This window comes from Balaenoptera physalus, assembly GCF_965194825.1.
Source record: "Balaenoptera physalus genome assembly, chromosome: 7".
Lineage (NCBI taxonomy): Eukaryota > Metazoa > Chordata > Mammalia > Artiodactyla > Balaenopteridae > Balaenoptera > Balaenoptera physalus.
The window spans coordinates 48,955,420-48,974,732 of NC_138886.1; the positions used below are offsets into that span (position 1 = coordinate 48,955,420).

At 43.3% G+C, this 19,313-nt stretch overlaps 1 protein-coding gene and 1 long non-coding RNA gene across 18 annotated transcripts in view; one reads left to right on the forward strand and one right to left on the reverse strand.

Annotated features, from left to right (window-relative positions):
* TRPM3 (transient receptor potential cation channel subfamily M member 3) overlaps positions 1-19,313 on the forward strand; it is a 926,458-nt gene that overhangs the window by 886,622 nt on the left and 20,523 nt on the right. For all 17 annotated transcript variants that reach the window (XM_082470822.1, XM_082470807.1, XM_082470810.1 and 14 more), the window contains one exon: positions 19,121-19,271. In XM_082470822.1, the coding sequence (XP_082326948.1) occupies positions 19,121-19,271 (151 nt within the window). The remainder of the gene's footprint in view (positions 1-19,120; positions 19,272-19,313) is intronic.
* LOC309665013 lies at positions 7,745-12,517 on the reverse strand. Its single transcript, XR_014266155.1, has 2 exons — positions 9,386-12,517; positions 7,745-8,640 (listed from the first exon to the last, which is right to left on the reverse strand). It is a non-coding gene; the product is annotated as an uncharacterized lncRNA (long non-coding RNA).

A 19,313-nucleotide genomic window follows, 5' to 3' on the forward strand; every position in this document is an offset into this window, starting at 1 on the left:
GGCACATGGGGCTTCAGTAGCTGTGGCTTGGAGGCTCTAGAGTGCAGGCTCAGTAGTTGTGGCGCATGGGCTTAGTTGCTCCGTGGCATGTAGGATCTTCCCAGACCAGGGATTGAACCCGTGTCCCCTGCATTGGCAGGCGGATTCTTAACCACTGCGCCACCAGGGAAGCCCATTGCCTCTATTTTTAATGGGTAAGGAAACTGAGGCACAGAGAATATTATGTTCATGTTAGGTTCAGCCCTGTGAAGCTGCCGTTTTTGTAGGTCAAAAATGATCTACTCTCAGAAAGTTCATATGGTCTGACCTAATAAGTAACTTGCCTAAAGTGTATGGCTATTTTGAGAGGCAGAGCTGAACTTTGAACCCTGGCAGCTGGGTCAGGAGTCTAGACTGGAAGACTACCAGCTAGAGGGCCTCTTATAGAAATGGCCAGCACTTACTGAATGCACACTGTGTACCTGGCACTGTCTAAAGTTTTACATGTATCAACAACTCATATATCTTTGCGTCAGTACTCTTGAGGGTAGGTATGATAATCACCCAATAATCTGGAGAGGAGAGGCTTTTCCTGTCAAACCTCAGTACAGCTGCTAGGGGCTTTGCATTGGAAGGACACACAAGAAGGGGACTGTATTTTCTGGCCAGCTAAAAATGAATGACATTGTTATTCTGATGGAATAGAAAATTGACCTCATAATCTCTTCAAAAATAAGGAAGTAAAAGAGAGAATGAATGATAATGGAACAGAATGAGAGAAACATAATGTGAAAGACTGGAAGATGGACTATAGAAGGTATTTCAGATGTTTCTATGCTGGAGATATTTGGAATCAAGTATTTTATTTGCAGTTGGCTAGCTTCTTCCTACTCTTAAATGATTGGCTGGCCATTCAGTGGACATCTGTTGCTTGGATCTACTCTATCGAACAGTTAGTAGTCATGTCATAATGGCCCGATGTTCAGTCTACTTAATTTACACCCAGATTCTCTTAGGCAGAGAAGAAAAAAGTACCCAAATGTTGCTCTCCAGCAAATTAACTTTTTAAAGTATCATTTAATAATATGACCTAAAACTCTGCTAAGTTTAACTATCAGATGAATCAAATTAGAAAAAAAAAATCTGAATTACAGAATATTTTAAAATGCAGTTTTATTATTTTTCATGTACAATATCTTAAGTTAGGCTCAGTATGGATTGCCTAGCAAGATGATTCTACACAAATAAAGAGTCTAAGAATCTAAAGTAATTTAAATCTTGAGCATTACATAATTCAGATCACCAAATCTACAAAAATACGGAAACATCCTTAACTTTATCTCTTTAAATCTCAAAATAAAGTAAATTAAGTCCCATGAACCATTGTTTGTGGGTCAATATTCTGGGTCAGTTCTGCGGAAATATAACTTAGACTAGAGCCAGGCCTAAACAAGGCATAAGTATAAAAAAATTATTAACTAATTCATATGAACATTTAATTAATTAAATGAAAGAGACTGCAAGGACTGTATTATTGGCACCACTCTGCCCACTTGGCCCTGTATACCTGCCGTAACAGTGGCAAGTCTCTTGCATTTTGAAGCACATAAACATGACTGTGAACATCTCTGTTGGTCTCAGATGCTGACACACAGACTTCCACCAGTTAGTAAAGCCAAATCCCTTCATTTGATATTCCTCGACTTGACATCACTGGTTCCTATTGTAATGTGGGACCAGCTGGAGCAGTGTATATCCATGGCAACCGTCAGTATAGCCAATTCCTTCACTCACCTAGTAATATGAAATAATAGTCTATTCTTTATAACACATAGCAAAACAAGATTTGGTTTTGTTCCTTGATTGTACACTATTTTGGTCCTCAGCCTCTTCTCAACAGAGATCCTACTGCAAACCCAACACTACTACGTTAAATGAAGCTATCAGTCTTGGTGGGTGTAAACAGCTATGCCTAAGCAAACGGCTTATTCTTGGGCCCATCTACACACTCTAGTGAAATAGAGAAATCTCTGTTTCCATGGGTTAAAAACAGACTGTTTACACAGTTAACTGGGATAAATGAGACCCAAGGAGGGCTTAAATCGAGTCTTCAAGCCTGTGGGATGAAGCGCCTTGCCCAGGGCACTCTAAATGATATTTCCTGGCCTGGAATTATTCATACCCCTTCCAAAGAATATTAGTTTACTCATTTTCAAAGGCACCACTGGACAATAAATAAAATAAAAACTGGGCTTTTAAATTTCTTTCATTATATTTGTGGTGATAAATATACATTTTCCATTTACACTGAATGTATTATCCACACAGATGTGGTTCTAAAGTAAGCATGTTGGCCAAAAATCACTTCTGGTCCAACTTACTCTCAAAAGTCTTTATATCATGGAAAGAGTATTACTTATGGACATCACCACTTGAGAGCCACTGACCCAGACAAAAGAATGAAACACAAGGATAGTCTAAATACAGATGTCTGGACATTCAAACCTTCATGACTCTAATGTAACGTTCAACTCCCTCACCATGAGAAAGAGCACAATGCGGTAGTTAAGATGATGGAATCTTAGGTTTGAATCCAGGCTCTGAGGTCTCTTTCTCTTACTAGCTGTGTGGCATTGGGCAAGTTACTTGCCTATTTGTGCCTCAGTTTACTCACCTCTAAAATGGACATAATAGAATCCACCTGTTATGGACTAAATTGTGTCCCCCCAAAATTCATGTGTTGAATCCCTAACCTGCGGTGTGACTGTGATGGGGCCTTTGGAAGGTACTAAGATGAGATCACAAGGGTGAGACACTTATAAGAAGAGACAGCAGAGACCTTTCTTCCTCTCTCTCTGCCTTATGAGGACACAGTGAGAAGGTAGCCATCTGAAGCCAAGCTGAGGACTCTCACTGGGGAACCAGATCAGCTGGCTGTTTGATCTTGGACTTCCTAGCCTCCAGAATTGTGAGAAATGTCTGTTATATAAACCACCCAGTTCATGGTATTTTGTCTTATGGCTGTTTGAGCTAAGACACCACCTTATTTTTTTTCTCATATTTTTATGAGCTGAAAGTTATAAAGCATGCAGAATAATGCCTAAAATATAGCAAGTGTTTTATTAATTGATTGTCAAATGAAATTTTTAAAAAATAAATGAATGGGTGGGAAATTCTAATGTGTTTCATGCAGGGTTTCCACCACTTTGTCTTATGATCAGCCTCCATAATCTTAATAATCTTTTTAAAAATGTGTTTGTTATCATGACAAATGAGCTAATATATGTGAAGGCATCTGGCATAGAATCTGATACACCCATCTCTAGGGTGTTTGTAACCACAGCTGTTTGTTGTATAATTATAAATGCTTGTTGTACTTGAGTTTGCAACTTGTTTCATCAGACCCATATCAACCCTGTTCTTTGCAAAGTTGTAGTGAAAAACCTGGCCATCTTCCTTATGTCTGTCCAAGTCCACATGTCCTGTTGTGGCCCCAAGGGACAGTGATCACACTCAATCCACTGGACATTGGTTTTAGGTCATCTTAAGTAGAATTGCATCTTGCACTGGGATTTGATTGTAGTCAGGTCATATATTAAATGCGTATAGGAGACTGTTCCTTTACATCTTGTTAGCTAACTTAGCAATCAAGCTGGATTTTCCCCCATAACTTTCTTTTAGCTTTCCTTCCTTTTCTCTCCGCTCTCTCTCCTGCTGGGGGTGGGGTTGTGTGCATGCATGTATGCTTGTCAGCAATGAGCACGCAGCCCAGAGCCTGCATGTTAACCATCCTCTTTTTACTAAATAGTTGTATAAGATACGGAGAAAGGAAGGCAGAACATTCACTTACAAACTCCCCAAGTTTGCAACCCACAGGCTGGTCCACCAGAGCCCAAAGAACAGCCTTTGTTTCACAATTAGGCAAGGGATATAGTGGAAGAAGCCCAACTTGTTTCCTTTCTATGTAGGACCCAGAAACTAGCCAATTTTATACTGCTTTTTGGTTTAGTTTTCAGATTTTCCCACAGGTCTATTCAGACCAACTTGGCCAAAGGAAATGCCACTGCACAGCATTGCTTAGAGTAGAGCTGCGTGAGGCATAAGCTTATGAAAATTGGGAAAGACTTTTAAAAAATGTGTGTGTGTATGTATATGTATGTCGGCTTTCACGTGTCACTAGTTTGTACTTTGTGCAGTGACAAAGTGAAGCCATCCAATTTTCAAATACATGAATCAACATGGTCAACTCAGTTGATCATTTGTGGAAAAAAGCAGCATCTTTGTATGTGTGAGTTTTGTCCAGGTACAGGAGAAAAATACAGATTTTGTATAAACCATCTATTTTCACTTTAAAAAGAAGTAACAACCTTCCTATCTTCACGAAGAAAAGAAATGAGAATTTAAATCCACCCTTTCTCTGCATATACTTTGTGGTGGGTAGGCACACTGTTGAATAAAACCGTCTAGAAGTTTTTCAGACTAACTGCTGGCTACAGCCTTTGCTTAGGTTTCCTGCCTCGGGAAAGGTTAGGATACTTAAGGAACAAAGGGGCTTTGCCTGTCCCTAAGCTTATTGTTCTTTGACACACCAGGTACAGCAAATAGTTTGCACCAAGCAGCAACCACTGAGGAGTTTAGCAGCAATGAGAAAAGCTGGATTGTGCTCTAAAGTCATTAGTAAGAACTTTGTTCCCTCTCCCAAGCCTCATACTGTGAGGACTTCTTCTATTTATAAAAGTTGATTTTGCTCAAATTAGATTAGAAATCAGCTTTCCCTCAGTAGGCTGCTTGTTTGGCCGATAAAGGGAGGATAGCTGTTGATGTGGGTAGGACTGAGAGAAAGAGCGAGCCCAGGCACCTGTTCTCATTAGCCTTCCATCTCTTTATGGTAGGTGGATGCAGAGGGAGTCTGAGAGCTACCGTTCATTGCAGATTGTGGAGAACCAGGATTCAGCTGCCTTCAGTTCACCACCAGGGGACAGAGCGTTGGTCCCTATTTCATTTAGGGGCATTGGGGGTCTATTGGGAAAAACAGAAGTAATGAAGAGAGGGCTTACTGAGTAAATCAAAAAACCGTCCAACAGGAGCCGGAATGGATGAAGAGGAATTACTCAGCTTCTTTAATAAAGCCAGTAAGGATTACAATAAATAGCAATGCCTTATTATCTGACTGGATCCTGGGAGGTCCTTCCATAGGCCCCACATGAAGTTCAACTTCCCTCCACCCCTTAGCACTCTTTTTTTCTTCTCTGCTCTCCTCTGCATTACGGCAGACACAGAACACAGCAGAAGCACTTCTGCCCCAGGGCCTTTGCCTTAGCCCTGCCTGCAGCTTCAAACACCCTTTCCCCAGATTGCTGCTTGGTTAACTCCCTCATCCAAGACTGGAGTCTGTTCCCGTCTCACCTTCTCATTGCTGTTCCCAGGCACCCACACGCCCGCCTGATCCTTCTTGCCCTGCCTTACTTTTCTTTTCTTCTACATCACTTATCACCTTCTAACACACCACTTAGTTTACTTATTTATGATGCTGTTGTTTACTTTCTGTCCACCCACTTCTCCCAATGTAGGCTGAAGAAGAGCAGGAATCTTTGATGCGTCATTCACTGGTGTGTCCCAAGCACTTAGAACAGTGTCTGGCACATCGTAGGGGGTTCATAAATACTTGTTGAATGAATGATGAGGGAATCTGGGCATGTGTCATCATCATTATTAATATTATTTCTATTACTACTGTATTCTATTAACATTACTGTTATTTTATCAGGCTTAGACATTTTAATTGACGTACTCTATGACGTGCACAGATGGCAAATGTCAGGTCTAGGACTCAAACTGAGCTCACTAAGATTAGTAGCTTGTGTCTAGTGACTTCAAAGAGTGATTTAATAAGATGGGTCACTTATGGATAGATCCCCAAACAGGAAATGTACAACAAGGAGATTATTTAAAATATTCAAACCACAATTAACAGCGAAGTGCCTTTCCCATCTTGCTCCTTTCTATGCCCCCCACCCTGCTTCTCCACTTGATTGGCACCTGAGTTTCTAATTTTTAACAGATAAATCTTTCAAGATAAAAGTGTTTCTTTATTTTATTTTCACTGACATTTGCTAACATTGCTCTGGGAAAGAAAAAAGTTGGTAGTCCACTGTACGAGGGTGTACTGTCACCCAGTCTTTTGTTATAATAATAATAATGTTTATATTCTGCATACAGTTGGACGCCTGTTCACAACATGACAGTAAGTGATGTCATGATGTCAGTAATCTGAGCCCGCCCGTGAACTGACTATGGTCCAGATTCTTTGCTGTGTGAAGAGCAGGAGTTGAAGAGTGAAAAGCTCACATTTTATCAGTAAACAGAGACAAGTGGGCAGAGGGGCCTTAAAGTAAAAAGAAGAGGGCGGGGAGAACAGAGCCTGGGATCTGGAGGGGGCAGCAAGGGGAGGAGAGACCCCAAGAGGGCCGTGTGCCAGGAGACTGAGCCAGGAGCTGAGTTCTGAGTACAAATGGATTTCCTGCGTTATCTGTCACTTACCAGGGGATTTGTAAATAATGTCAGCAGGAGCTTGTGTTTGCTTGCAAGCACATTCCTGAATATTAGGGGCCACATTGATTGTTTCCCTTTATGTCCTATAATCCCGGGGGCGCAATCCAATGGGAGCTGGCAGGAGCTGTGGATCATTTCCGTGGAGCTGGTCCAGCCTAGTTTCCCTGATGTACATCCGCACACAGATATACATAGCCTGGCTCGCTAGACTGATCTTTCTCAGCACAAAGAACCCTGATGTCAGCTTGCTAGTTTCTTTTCATGAGACACTCCCTCTCGAAGAAGGCCCTGGCTCCTCCCTCTTCATACAGCCAGCAGGACAGATGTATGGGTTTCTGAAAAATTATGCAGTCCCTTTTTAAACAAAAACAAGAAGCATGTTCCTTAACGTGAGGCATGGTGGCTCAGGTAGAATGGACCCACAGGGGAAGCCTTTCCCAGTTAAGGCAATGAGAAGGGAATCACGCTCCCTGCACCTGGGATGGAAGGGACACCTGTTTCTGCCCTTGTAGCTCTGGAGAGTGTATTCTTCCAACATGAGGAGTTGGTACAAGAACGTCACAGTCAAGAGTTACAGTGGAAGTGGACATAGCACAAAATCTGGGAGAGTAAATCATTTATTTGACTTCTTCTCTGAATGTTTTTGTTTTTGGTTTGAAGCAGAAAAAAGCTTATCTAATCCTATTTTGCTTAGGCAAATATCAAAAGGAATGAGATGAGCCCTCAGTAAAATTGTAAGTTAAATGCTTTTTATTCCCATCCTTCCGACCCTTCCCTGGGCCCCTTTCCCCCGTCCCCGGCCCCCTCCCTAATTGCCATGAGTTCCCAGCCTGCGGGATCTTGGCCTGCTCTGATGAAACTACCAGCCTGAGAAGCTGATTCTCTCTAAGGTGTTAATGGCTGTGCCCTCAACTAGAGAAATGTTGCTTGCAAGAAAACAAAACCCACTCAAACTAGATTAAATAAAGAAAGATTGACTGTAAGTGTCTAAGAGGAAACCTCAAAAACATTCAAAGACAGGAAGCAAAGCATGACATAAACTGACTGGAAATGAAGCTGGAAGTTGTTTTGGGAAGCCAGAATCTGAAGACATGACCACTCGTCTGCTTTTCTTTCTACTTCTTTCCAGGCTCAATCAATCAATCATCTCTCTTGCTCTCTAGCTCTCTCTCTGTTTTCCTTCCCTTCCTTCCCCTCTCCTCTCTCAGATGGCTTGCTTTCCCTTTTTTTTTCTTTTGGCAGTGTTGGATCTTCATTGCTGCCTGCAGGCTTTCTCTAGTTGCAGCGAGTGGGGGCTACTCTTCGTTGCGGTGCGCGGGCATCTCCTTGCGGTGGCTTCTCTTGTGGAGCACAGGCTCCAGGCGTGCGAGCTTCAGTAGTTGTGGCACGTGGGCTCAGTAGTTGTGGTTTGCGGGCTCTAGAGCGCAGGCTCAGTAGTTGTGGCGCGTGGGCTTAGTTGCTCTGTGGCATGTGGGATCTTCCCGGACCAGGGCTCGAACCCGTGTCCCCTGCATTGGCAGGCGGACTCCTAAGCACTGCGCCACCAAGGAAGTCCCTGGCTTTACTTTTAAATGACCTGACTTGGTCTGATTCTATATGATCTTCAATTAAGTACCTGCCATCACCTAACTAAAGTCTCTGCATCTCAGTTTAATTTCTAAAAACCAAGTCTGATTAGCCATTGGTCATTCAATGGATTTGCTCCTCGCTCCTTGGGTAATGATGGGATTTGACCTGAATTGAGGGGGGAGGATGAAGAAATTAGGAAAGGGTTTGTTAACCTGTGAGACCTAGGGCTACAGGTTGCCCTAGAAGAGGGCTACCTCTTCTAGCTGTGAGCAGGGCAAGGGAAGTGGAGTATGTATATCAGGTATCTTTGACATACACCCCAGAAGGCTTAACGCTGTCAACATTTATTGAGCTCAGGAGCCTGTGGGTTGCCTGGATGGTTCTTCTGTCTTGGCTGGGCTTGGGCATATGCCAGGGAGTCAGCTGGCTGTCAGCTGATCCAAAACAACCTTAGCTCACACAGCAGAAATGACTGGGAGCAGAGGCTCCCGTGTTTCATCCTCCAGCAGACTAGCTCAGGCATGTTCCTCATGGTGATGGCTGAAGTGGAAGAGTGGAAACAAAAACACTCAAGGTTTTTTCCAGGCTTCTATATAGGTCACATTTGCTAACATCCCCATTGCCAAAGAAACTCACATGGCTAAACTCAGAACCAAGGGGCAAGGAAATAGATCCTGACTGTTTATTGAAAGAAATGAAACTGTCAACTCACATGGCAAAGGAGGTTGGATACAGAGAGAGAAATTGGAGCTATTAATGTAATCAGTCTGCTGCATCATGGCAACAAATTCACTGACATGTACTACAGGCTAGTATAGATACACATCCTTTGCTGGCAAAATTTGCATGGGATCTTACTGATACTAATTCCTGATCCCAAATAATGAACTCCCAAGGTTGGAATTTTGACTCCTTCTCAAATAACAGCAAAAATGACAGGTTTGTCTCTAAGTAAAACTAGAAATTAAGAATAGCTAAAACACAGAACGAAGATAACAGAGGGAATTGGATGATCTCCCCTTCCCCCTCCCCCACTCCACTTACAAGCACATTCCTGAATATTAGGGGCCACATTGATTGTTTCCCTTTATGTCCTATAATCCCAGGGGCGCAATCCAATGGGAGCCCACAATTCACACACAACATACCTAGGCTTACAACATCCTGCTTTATATATATATATATATATATATATATATATATATATATATATGTATGTATGTATGTATGTATGTATGTATGTATTTTTTTTTTGTGGGGGGCGGCTCCGTTGGGTCTTCCTTACCGCGCGTGGGCTTTCTCTACTTGCGATAAGCGGGGGCTACTCTTTGTTTCGATGCCTGGCTTCTCCCTTGTGGTGGCTTCTCTCGTTGCAGAGCACGGGCTCTAGGCATGCAGTTTTCAGTAGTTGCACATCCTGCTTTCTGATTCACTAGATTAAAAAACAAAGCTTATTAATTTAATTGTGCTTCCTAAATAGCTGAAAGCTGAGCATGTGTAACCCTAACCCTGTGAAGAGTTAGAGGCTCTGTCACTGGTGAGTTTTTTCCCCCTTGGTGGTGGCTGGGTTCTCTGTTGTGCGGTGGGGGCTAGGTATTTGTTTGCTTTTCTGACAGGAATAAAAAGAATACAGCTTTTATAGGTGACCTACAGTTAGCTCCTGGGATGGATAATCCAGCCTGGGGCTTATTCTGGTCTTCTGCTCCTCTTCTTAGATTCATAGAGTAATAAAATGTCTGGACTAGATGGGGCTTAGAGATCATCTAGCGTTTCCCAACCTTTAGTTAGTCACATAAACCATTCACTGTTTTGTAACATCTGTCCACTCTTTAATGTTTTTAGTTAAATTGGCTCAATTTTAAAACCTAAATTAATTTATTTTTAAAAATTTACATCATGGCCGTAAGTTGAAAAATCAGTGTGATTTGATGTAATAGAAAATGAGCATAAAATAAACAGAATGAAAACACCGCATTGTTAGGAAATTCTGTCCAGATGCTTGAGCCTTCAGCCTGCCCAGTCTTTACTAAAAAGGAAGTTTAGCAGATGTGAAGGAAGTGTTAAAGAAATATTATCCTCAAACTGACGCATTCTCTCTGATGGAGTCAGGAAGATGGAAAGAGGCTTGAAAAGGTCATCACTTTCTCACTGTCCTCTTCAGTGCTGCTTAGTGCTGCCTGTATCCCACAGTCATCTTGGGCTTCCTGAGTTGTGTGGGCAGTGCACTGTGGGGGGTATCAATAGTCCAAGCCCCTCTGTTCACAGATGCAGGAGCTGAGGCCTCTTACTCCTTTCTCATGGTTGCCTTTGTACCATGTCACTACCAACTTGCATCTTGCCCAACACTTAGGATAGGGGAAGGGAAAAGAAATGAACCACAAAAGAAGTAAAAGAGCTGGTGGGTGGTGCTTTTGACTCTACAAAGTTGGAGCTTACCTGGTATTCAATTACCTCTGTTCTTCCTGACCTCCGTTTCTAGAGGACATTGACTATAGCCTATTAAAAGAAGCAGAAAGACCCCCTTACTTACATAAAGAAGACTTCTGCCTGGATGTACTGTTATGCAGGACTCTTAGATCAGGAGCTTCTAGATAGATATAGCCATACAAAAGGAGACATCTCCAGTTCTTTTGCCAAGGAAAGCAGTGTGTCAGGAGAAAGGCCAAAAAAGCAGAGCTATCTAAATCTGGTTCCTTGGGGTAAGCCATAGGAGCTGTGTAATGGCATTCTAAACCCTCCATGGCAAACTGTATGGATTTTCAAAATGAGGTGGGGAAATCCTCTTTGTCTCCTTTTCAGGATGGAGTTTTAGTTGAATATCCTTTGTTTAAAAAAAATAGGATAAATGTAGTCATATGTTTAACTAAGCTCTTTATTCCATTGCCTGTGATTTGGAATATGCTATTGAGACATTTCTTCAGCCAGGTGGGGAAGAGATGATCTTCTGGAAATATCCTTCTTCTTCATATTTTCAAAGATGATGCTCATTGTGTCATATATTGCTGTTTCATTTTTAATCTCTCATGCTTTTTGGAAACAGTATGGTATGCGTATTAAGTAAACAAATGTTTCTTTTCCCCATGCCTTATAGGATAAAATCAAAGGGGCAAGTGTCTTAATCTTTGGGATGTGGGTTCCTACACCTGGTACCTGTTATATGAATCAAATTTCTTTCTCCACACTTCGAATTTTAGTGTTCTGTACATTTGTACATGATCTGAACAGCTCAGGCTTTATTCGTGTTGATGGAAACAAGAAAAATTCAGATGTCTATCAATCTGTCTTTACATTTGTTCATAGTTGAGATTCCTCTCAACCCCATGTTGGCTCTTTCTTCAGAGGCACAGAGAAAAGATACTTTATAGTTGAACAGGTTTGCATGGACATCCTGATTCTGTTCTTACTGTCTCTGAAATACTGACAGAGATACTAAAATTTTCTGAGCCTCACTTCTTCACCTTTAAATGGGGCAATAAAATCGATCGTGTCAAAGTATTATAAAGATTAAAATAAGGTGATACAGATACGGCTCATAGCACAGGGCCTTACACTGAAGCTTGCGATTGGTAGTCACTAGCAATATTACACTGGAAAGGCTGTATGAGACAGAGAGGCATACATACAGGCTTTGGGGTCAGAGAGGAGGAGGACCCATTTCTGCTTCATTCATAAGTGCATCTCCAGAGCCAATTCCCACTGGCACGTAGCAGGAACTCATTATTTTTTGGATGGATGAATGAATGGTTCTGGCATATTCCCTTCTTAGTTGTGTGATCTTAGATAAGGCATTGCACCCCTCAGTGCATGTTTCTACAACTGCGAAGCAAGGATAATACATTTGTTATGGAGTTGCAAGGAAGCTTAAGTGCAATGGCTGATGTGAAGTACACAGCACAGAGACTGCCACATGCTATGCTTTCCACAGTTGTTTATTCCAAATCTCTACTGTCCTTCACTTTAGTGGATCCCAAATAACAAACTAGGATCAGCAGTTCCACTAGAAGTATCCATTTTAATTTAGTTTTTTTTTTTTTTTTTTGTCTGTGTTGGGTCTTTGTTGCTGCGCGTGGGCTTTCTCTAGTTGCAGCAAGCGGGGGCTACTCTTCATTGCGGTGCGCGGGCTCTAGGCACACGGGCTTCAGTAGTTGTGGCACACGGACTCAATAGTTGTGGCTCGTGGGCTCTAGAGTGCAGGCTCAGTAGTTGTGGCGCATGGGCTTAGTTGCCCCACAGCATGTGGGATCTTCCCGGACCAGGGAATGAATCCGTGTCCCCTGCATTGGCAGGCGGATTCTTAACCACTGCGCCAGCAGGGAAGTCCCAGAAGTATCCATTTTAAAAGGTATCTTTTAAAATGGGTAGTGGGCAGTGTCCAGGAGCCCAGGACGTATGTAGGTGGCCCTTCATCAAAAACGTCAGGGTCGGGCTTCCCTGGTGGCGCAGTGGTTGAGAATCTGCCTGCCAATGCAGGGGACACGGGTTCGAGCCCTGGTCTGGGAAGATCCCACATGCCGCGGAGCAACTGGGCCCCTGAGCCACAACTACTGAGCCTGCGCGTCTGGAGCCTGTTCTCCGCAACAAGAGAGGCCGCGATAGTGAGAGGCCCGCGCACCGCGATGAAGAGTGGCCCCCGCTCGCCACAACTAGAGAAAGCCCTCACACAGAAACGAAGACCCAACACAGCAAAAATAAATAAATTAATTAATTAATTAATAAAGTTCCTACCAAAAAATTCAAAAAAAAAAAAAAAAAAAAAGTCAGGGTCTAAGAAAAGCAGGATGTCTAATTTGACCCTTTTTTGTTCCTGGGCAACTTCAAGGTAGTATAGATTGGGCAAAGGCCAGGCCATGTGGGCGTAAGGAGGATCCTGAAAAGAGGTATAGAAATTATCTTTCACCGAGACCTCGTGTTCTCATTTTTGAAAGAACTAAGAAAGTTTCCATCTCTTGTGTCAACTTCATTTGGTTAGTCGTGCTTTGGGGAGTTGTGTGGTAAAAAGGATTCCAAGGCTACAACCTGACACAAGAGTGTAATGATTGATTACCAAATGTCTGCCGTGAGTTTAACATGGGGTGTTATGTCTGGTGTGCCATGGAGATTTATGCAGCAGCATTCAGAAGGGAGATTTTCTATAGCCTTTACCGAAGCCAGGCATGTTCCTTTGCAGGTTAATTGCAAAAACAAACAAATAATCAAGAATCTATTTTTTCCCCTCTTTCAGATTTTTGCTCTTACAGGAAACATCTCATATTAGCAGGTCATGGTGGCACTTAAGATCTTGAAGTAAATAAGAAAAGAAACACTGACCCAGTGAAATTGATCGCATGTAACCCTTACAGAAATGCCTGACATTGCAGGTCAAATGTACAGTATGTGATATTCCTGCCTGCATTCATTTGGCAAGTATTTATTGAGCATCTGCTATGTGCCAGGCAATGTTATAGCTGTTGTTTCTTTAGTGAACAAAACAGACAAAAAAACGCTTTTCCTCATGAAGCTTACGTTCTAGTAAGGGATTCTGTTGACCCTTATTTTAGTTATTATAAAAATTTATTTATGATAAAAATTCCAACCATTGGAAGGCTGCTCTCCAGAACATGTACAGAAAAGGGAAGACTTTCTTACTCTGACCTGCATAATCTGGCTGGATTATAACTGCACAAACCTATCATTGTTCTAGAGCCCAGTCTTCCATTTCACTTCTACTCGTTAATGCACTTCCAACTTTCTGCCTTGTGATGTGTCATTGTGACCCACGTAGATAAACCGTAGAGAATCTGAATTTCCAAATGTTTGATCCCTTCTCATTTGGCCATAATTGCATAGATGTAGCCTTTACACTCTGTACCCGCACCCCACCCCCCGGGGCTTCTTTGGCCTAATCTATCTGTGATCAGCTTCTAGAGCAAGGTTTGCTTCACTTTGGGAGTAGCTGGAAACTTTGGCCAGTTTCCCAAGTGTGTTTACCCTGCTGACTTGATAATAAGTGAAATCTGTATCATTAGTTTCTGAGTCAGAGGACAGTTGAGCTTTGAGCAGTGTAGACCCCTTAAGTTCTTCTATGCTTGGGGAAGAAAAAGAGCAACAGAGCCTCTGGCTCCTGAAACCCTGAAACTGTGATTCAACCTTGATGTCAGGTCAGATTTCACATTGCCAGTTGCCTCTTCCAATCTCTTCATGCTACCCCAAGGCTCCAAATGTAGCCTCCCAGGAGTGGCATAAACAAAATACCAACATCCTTAATGACCGTGGACAGGGGACAGGGAGGCAAGGGTGATTGTATTAGCCAGGACTCACTGCAAGTGATAGAAACCCAATTCAAATTGACTTAAGGAAAAAAGGAATTTTATGGTTCATATGACTGAAGAATTCTGGTTTTAGGCATGGCTGAATCAGGAATCTGTTTCTCTTCTCTGTGATGGAGTCACTCCTGGGCAGGCTCTCTTCGCTTGGTAGACTTATATCGCATTGTAAAAAGAGCTTCTCTTTAATACGAGTTCTAGCAAAAGTCCCAAGCTTTATGCTCGTTGGCTCTGGTTGGTCAGGCTAGGATCACATGTCCATCCCTGAACTAATCACTGCAATCAGGAGGTAAAATACACTGATTAATTTCCTCAATATGGAACTGCATGCAGCTCATTTCGCCCAAACTTCATGGACTGAGAGTAGGGAGGGACAGTTCCACAAAGGGAAACCAGCATGCTCTTAGCAGAGGAAGGGGAAATGTATATACTAGGCAGGTGGAACCACCAAACATCCACCAGAGGCACTCTGCACTGTCACCGACAAAGAGGGAGATGACAACATGTCACTTGGTATAAGGGTGGTAGTGACTGTGCATTTACTTCTTGCAGGAGGGTTGGGAGAAAAACCACTCGTGTCAGGTTCCAAAGCAGGGAAGGAGGAGGCGCAATGGCCACCAGCCCACACGTTCCTAAACATCCACCCGTGTGCCATCTTGGGTCTGTGTGCCCTGGAGTATTTCCCTGGGAATATGAACCCCCAGATACTGGTTGGTACCATTCGACAATCCAGATAACTTATCCCCCAACCTAAAATCTGCTTGTCAGGGCTTTAAGGCACCCAGTTCATCTTCATCAGTGGTAGACATCTGTAAGTTTGAGTCATAGCACTTTCTAGTGCAGATAAATGCTCTGAGCAAGGACACGGCTAGGAGCCATTACAAAGCAATGTTTTGCACTAACTGCTGCATATAATATCAGGAAACTGCCTCTTTGCTGATATTACCAAATGAAGGCTGTTTCTTACTGATTCATTTTTATTATCATTATCACAAGGATCATCTAATTCATGTATACTGCGCTTGTTGCTGTAGAGTCTAGATGACAGTCCTCAAGGCTAATCCTGACTACCAGCCTGCTCAGTGTGACCCAGGCTAGAAGGACTGCAGCAGTTCTGCTGTGCTTCCTCAGAGCCCCCAGCAGAGCTCACATCACCCGTTAAATGCAATGTTCTCTTCCCTTTCTGTGCCCCTTACTAAACTGCGAGTTCCTTAGCAACAGGGACTGTCTCTTTCATCCCCAGCATCTCCTGTACCCAGCATATTATAACCACTCAATGAATGTTTGTAGAATAAGTGCTATGCTTAGTGATTGTAAAATAAAGAGGAATAAGACATAGTCCCTAACCTTGAGACGCTTCAAGTCTACTAATTACAAAATAACAATACCAATCATGACACCAACTAATGTTAATTAAGTGCTGTATGCTAGATACTGAGCTAAGTGCTTTCCATGCATTATCTCATTTAATGATCTTGACAGTCTCCCCCCATATATACTATTACTACCCCATTTTACGGATGAGGAGGCTGAAGTTCATGGAGTAAGCTAATGTCGCATCATTTGAAAATGGTGGAATCGGGATTTGAACCCAGGTCTGCCAGATTATAATGCATGTTCCTAACCACTAAAGTAATACTACTTCTATAAAGGCAGGATGAAAAAAAGGTGGGGGAAGGTGGAATAAATTAATACCCAAAGAATTGGCAGAGAGTTCCCAGAGCCAATCATGATGACGTCAAATCAAATCAAATCTTGTCTAAAGGTAATGAGTTGGTCCAATTTTCCAGCTAGTAGGGGAATAAAGCAGAGATCTAGAGACATGTTAATGACACTATCTGAAGACCCATGGAAATGCGCAGGGGCCACTTGAAACTAGCGAGCACCTACTATTCTCCCTGGGTTTTTCTCTAGGCTGGAAGAAGGTTTCTTCTCTAGTGGAGGAAGTGTCTGCATCTTCACTAAATACGGGGTCAAGAGCTGGATGAGCTCTGCCCCTCACAAGTTTATTTTACGTTCTCCCAGAATGTAAAGAGAAATCTCAGAATGACATCGTTAAATGGAGATCAGGGATCACACCTGTAAAACCTGTGTGCACTTTGTACCCCACCCCAAGCAGTTCTTTCTCCTGCTCTTTGTCGGCTTCCCCATAGAGATCTGATCAGGAACCAAAGAAAAGGGCAGCACGGGAGTGACGGCCCCAAGGGAGGTCAACTCAGGAGGAAGGGGGTAGGGTGGCTGGGCAAGCTTCGCTGCGGAGAGAAAAGCAAAGTGAGCTATTCCATGAGGCCTGCAGCCAAGTGGGTATCAGAGACCCAGGCATCTGTCTGAGCATGAGAAGCCTTCTTGCCAGACCAAGGGCAGGATTTCTTGAAAGAATCTAAGGAAGGAGCCAGCAACTGCTTAGAGCTAGAACTATCCATCATGAGTAGGCCTGCAGAGCTGTGGTGAATGTTAGTGCTCAACAACCAAATTGTGTTTAATGATCTTTATTCACTCAGCAGTTTTCATGTGTGGATATTTGTGTATGTGCTGTGTGTATGCACTGAGGCAGGTAATTGGAAACCATGGAGAGACATGTTACCACTGGAAATGTTACGTAGGACACAGAGACCAGTAAATTGGCAGCAGTGATACGGTGTTGAGAAACCCCCCAAAGGGGCAAGCAAAGGGAGTTCTGGGATTACATGGAAGACAAAATTACTAAAGAAAAAATTATTTGTTAAAGAAAAAATTATTCATGACATTTGGTAAGAATGGTAAGGAAGACTTTGTTCAAGGGGAGCTACTGCGGTGGGGTTCTGTAATAGGAGAGAGAGATTGGGCTCGACTCTGAGTGAAGAAAAAAAAAAAGGAAATTTATAGCCAGGAGCTGGGTGTGGGTCAGTGGATGGAAGATCACTAAGAGGAAACATCAGGAGTAAGGGGGGTTCTGGCTTACCTGACGTAATGGATTCTTACTGAAGACAGACCAGTGTGATCAGACTTCAGATGGAGGATGGTGGAGAATGAGGAAACTGCTTAGATATCGATGGTGATTAGAAATTGAGAATGGGGATTCTGGCTAAACATACTTAGCAGGATTCTTGCTAAAATTGGACAAATGCAGAGACAAGCATGGAAGTCCACAAGTTGAGGCCACAGGAGAGCTCAGAAGAGCCTGAGTGGAGTTTGGTCAAGCAGAGGATCTTTGTCAATACCTATCCCAGTCCCAGCTGGAAAGGAGCAGAAAGTTAGCTGAAAGCTAAGTGAGCACTGAAAAGTGAATAGGATTCATCGAGGTAAAGCATGGGAGTGGGAGCAAGGTGTCAGAGGTGCCTTCTGGAAGCGAAAGAAGAAGCGTGGCTCAAAATCAGGAAGTAAGAGAGGGCATGACACTTCTAGGAACTGCAAGAAACTTGGTCCAGTTTGTGCTCAGAGCGAGATGTGGGAAGTAGCAAGAGATGGCACCAGGCTAGCTACCCTCAGAGTTTGGACCTCATCCTGGAGTCAGTGCGGGCTCTATCACTGGGTTTTCCTTCCAAAGGAGGAAATGATCAGAACCTCCTGCAGGGCTGTCTTGGGTGCATAGTGCCACAACTGCCAACAACAAAAAAGATGCCGGCTCCTTGAGAACATCTGAGTCCATCAACACCTGATCATCTTACAGGCAGGTCCAAAGGAAGCACTTTGGCCCTCTTTTTCTGGCCATAAAAACAGAGTCTTGGTGTCCCGATATTACTAAAAGCCTCATAAATTGAGAAGATGTATTTTGGACTTCAGAGCATGTCAAAAATCACATAATGTTTCTAGCCTAATTCTAGTTCAGTAGACTCATGTTAGTGGCACCTGAGAATTACCTGGGAAATTTTGAAAGGAATATTGATGCCGGGGCCACCCTCAAAGATTCTGGTTCAATTGACTGGAGTGGAGCTGGGCATTGGCAGTTTTTAAAGATCCCCACATGGTCCCCTGTGCAGTCAGATGTTTTATTTTTCTCTGTTTGCCCATTTATTCAATGCAGTTGGGTTTTGTTCCCTGTGCTCTGAGAAGCACATTTTTGGAATGGAAATGCTGCTGGAAAAAAAACAGGTGGCTCCAGGCTCCAGGGTCCTGGCCCATCTCCCCTCATTGCCCCTCCCCATGAAATGCCATCCATCAGGAGCACTGAGCTACAGTCCCCCTAAATACTTCCCAAGGTGCTGCCCTGTTTCGTTCCTTCCACACTGAGACAGCAAATCATTAACTCAGAGTCCCTGGGTTGTTTCTTGAAGCAATTAACAGCTGCCCCGGTGTTAATTCCCAGTCAATAGCCCCTCCATGCTGCTGCTCTTACAGCTGTCGGCTTCTGGCCTCCACAGCACATTTTGAAAGTAACTTGATGGGGCAGTGAGACTCTGCCCCTCCTGCACTCCCTGGGAAAGCCTTCACCAGGCTTCCTGGGGACACCAAGTGCCCCAGGGACTCGGCAAGCCAGCAGGGGGCTCCACCCACCTCTTTCGTGTCAGATGACAACTTGGGAGACTGTCGGAACCAACTCCCCTCTGCAGAGACAGCCCCTAGAGATATTCATGAAGCTTTCGTTTGTTTGTTTTGGCTTTTCTGGAATTCTTTTTTTCTGTTTGTTTTGAGATGGCTGTTTTTTTCCTTCATCTAAAAACCCCTCCTTCAACTCAGTCTGTGATTTCAATCACAGAGCCACACGATTTCTCACATCTTGCCTGTGCTGCTTCCTCCAGCTCCCTGTGGACAGAATGAGACTCGAGAGGATGGTAAAATAATCCAACTGCCTCCCTGCAAGACAGGAGCCTGGATCGTGCCGGCCATCATGGCCTGCTACCTCCTAGTGGCAAACATCCTGCTGGTCAACCTCCTCATCGCTGTCTTTAAGTAAGAGGGTCCTTCTTCAGAGCCCTTGGAAGTAGGGAGACT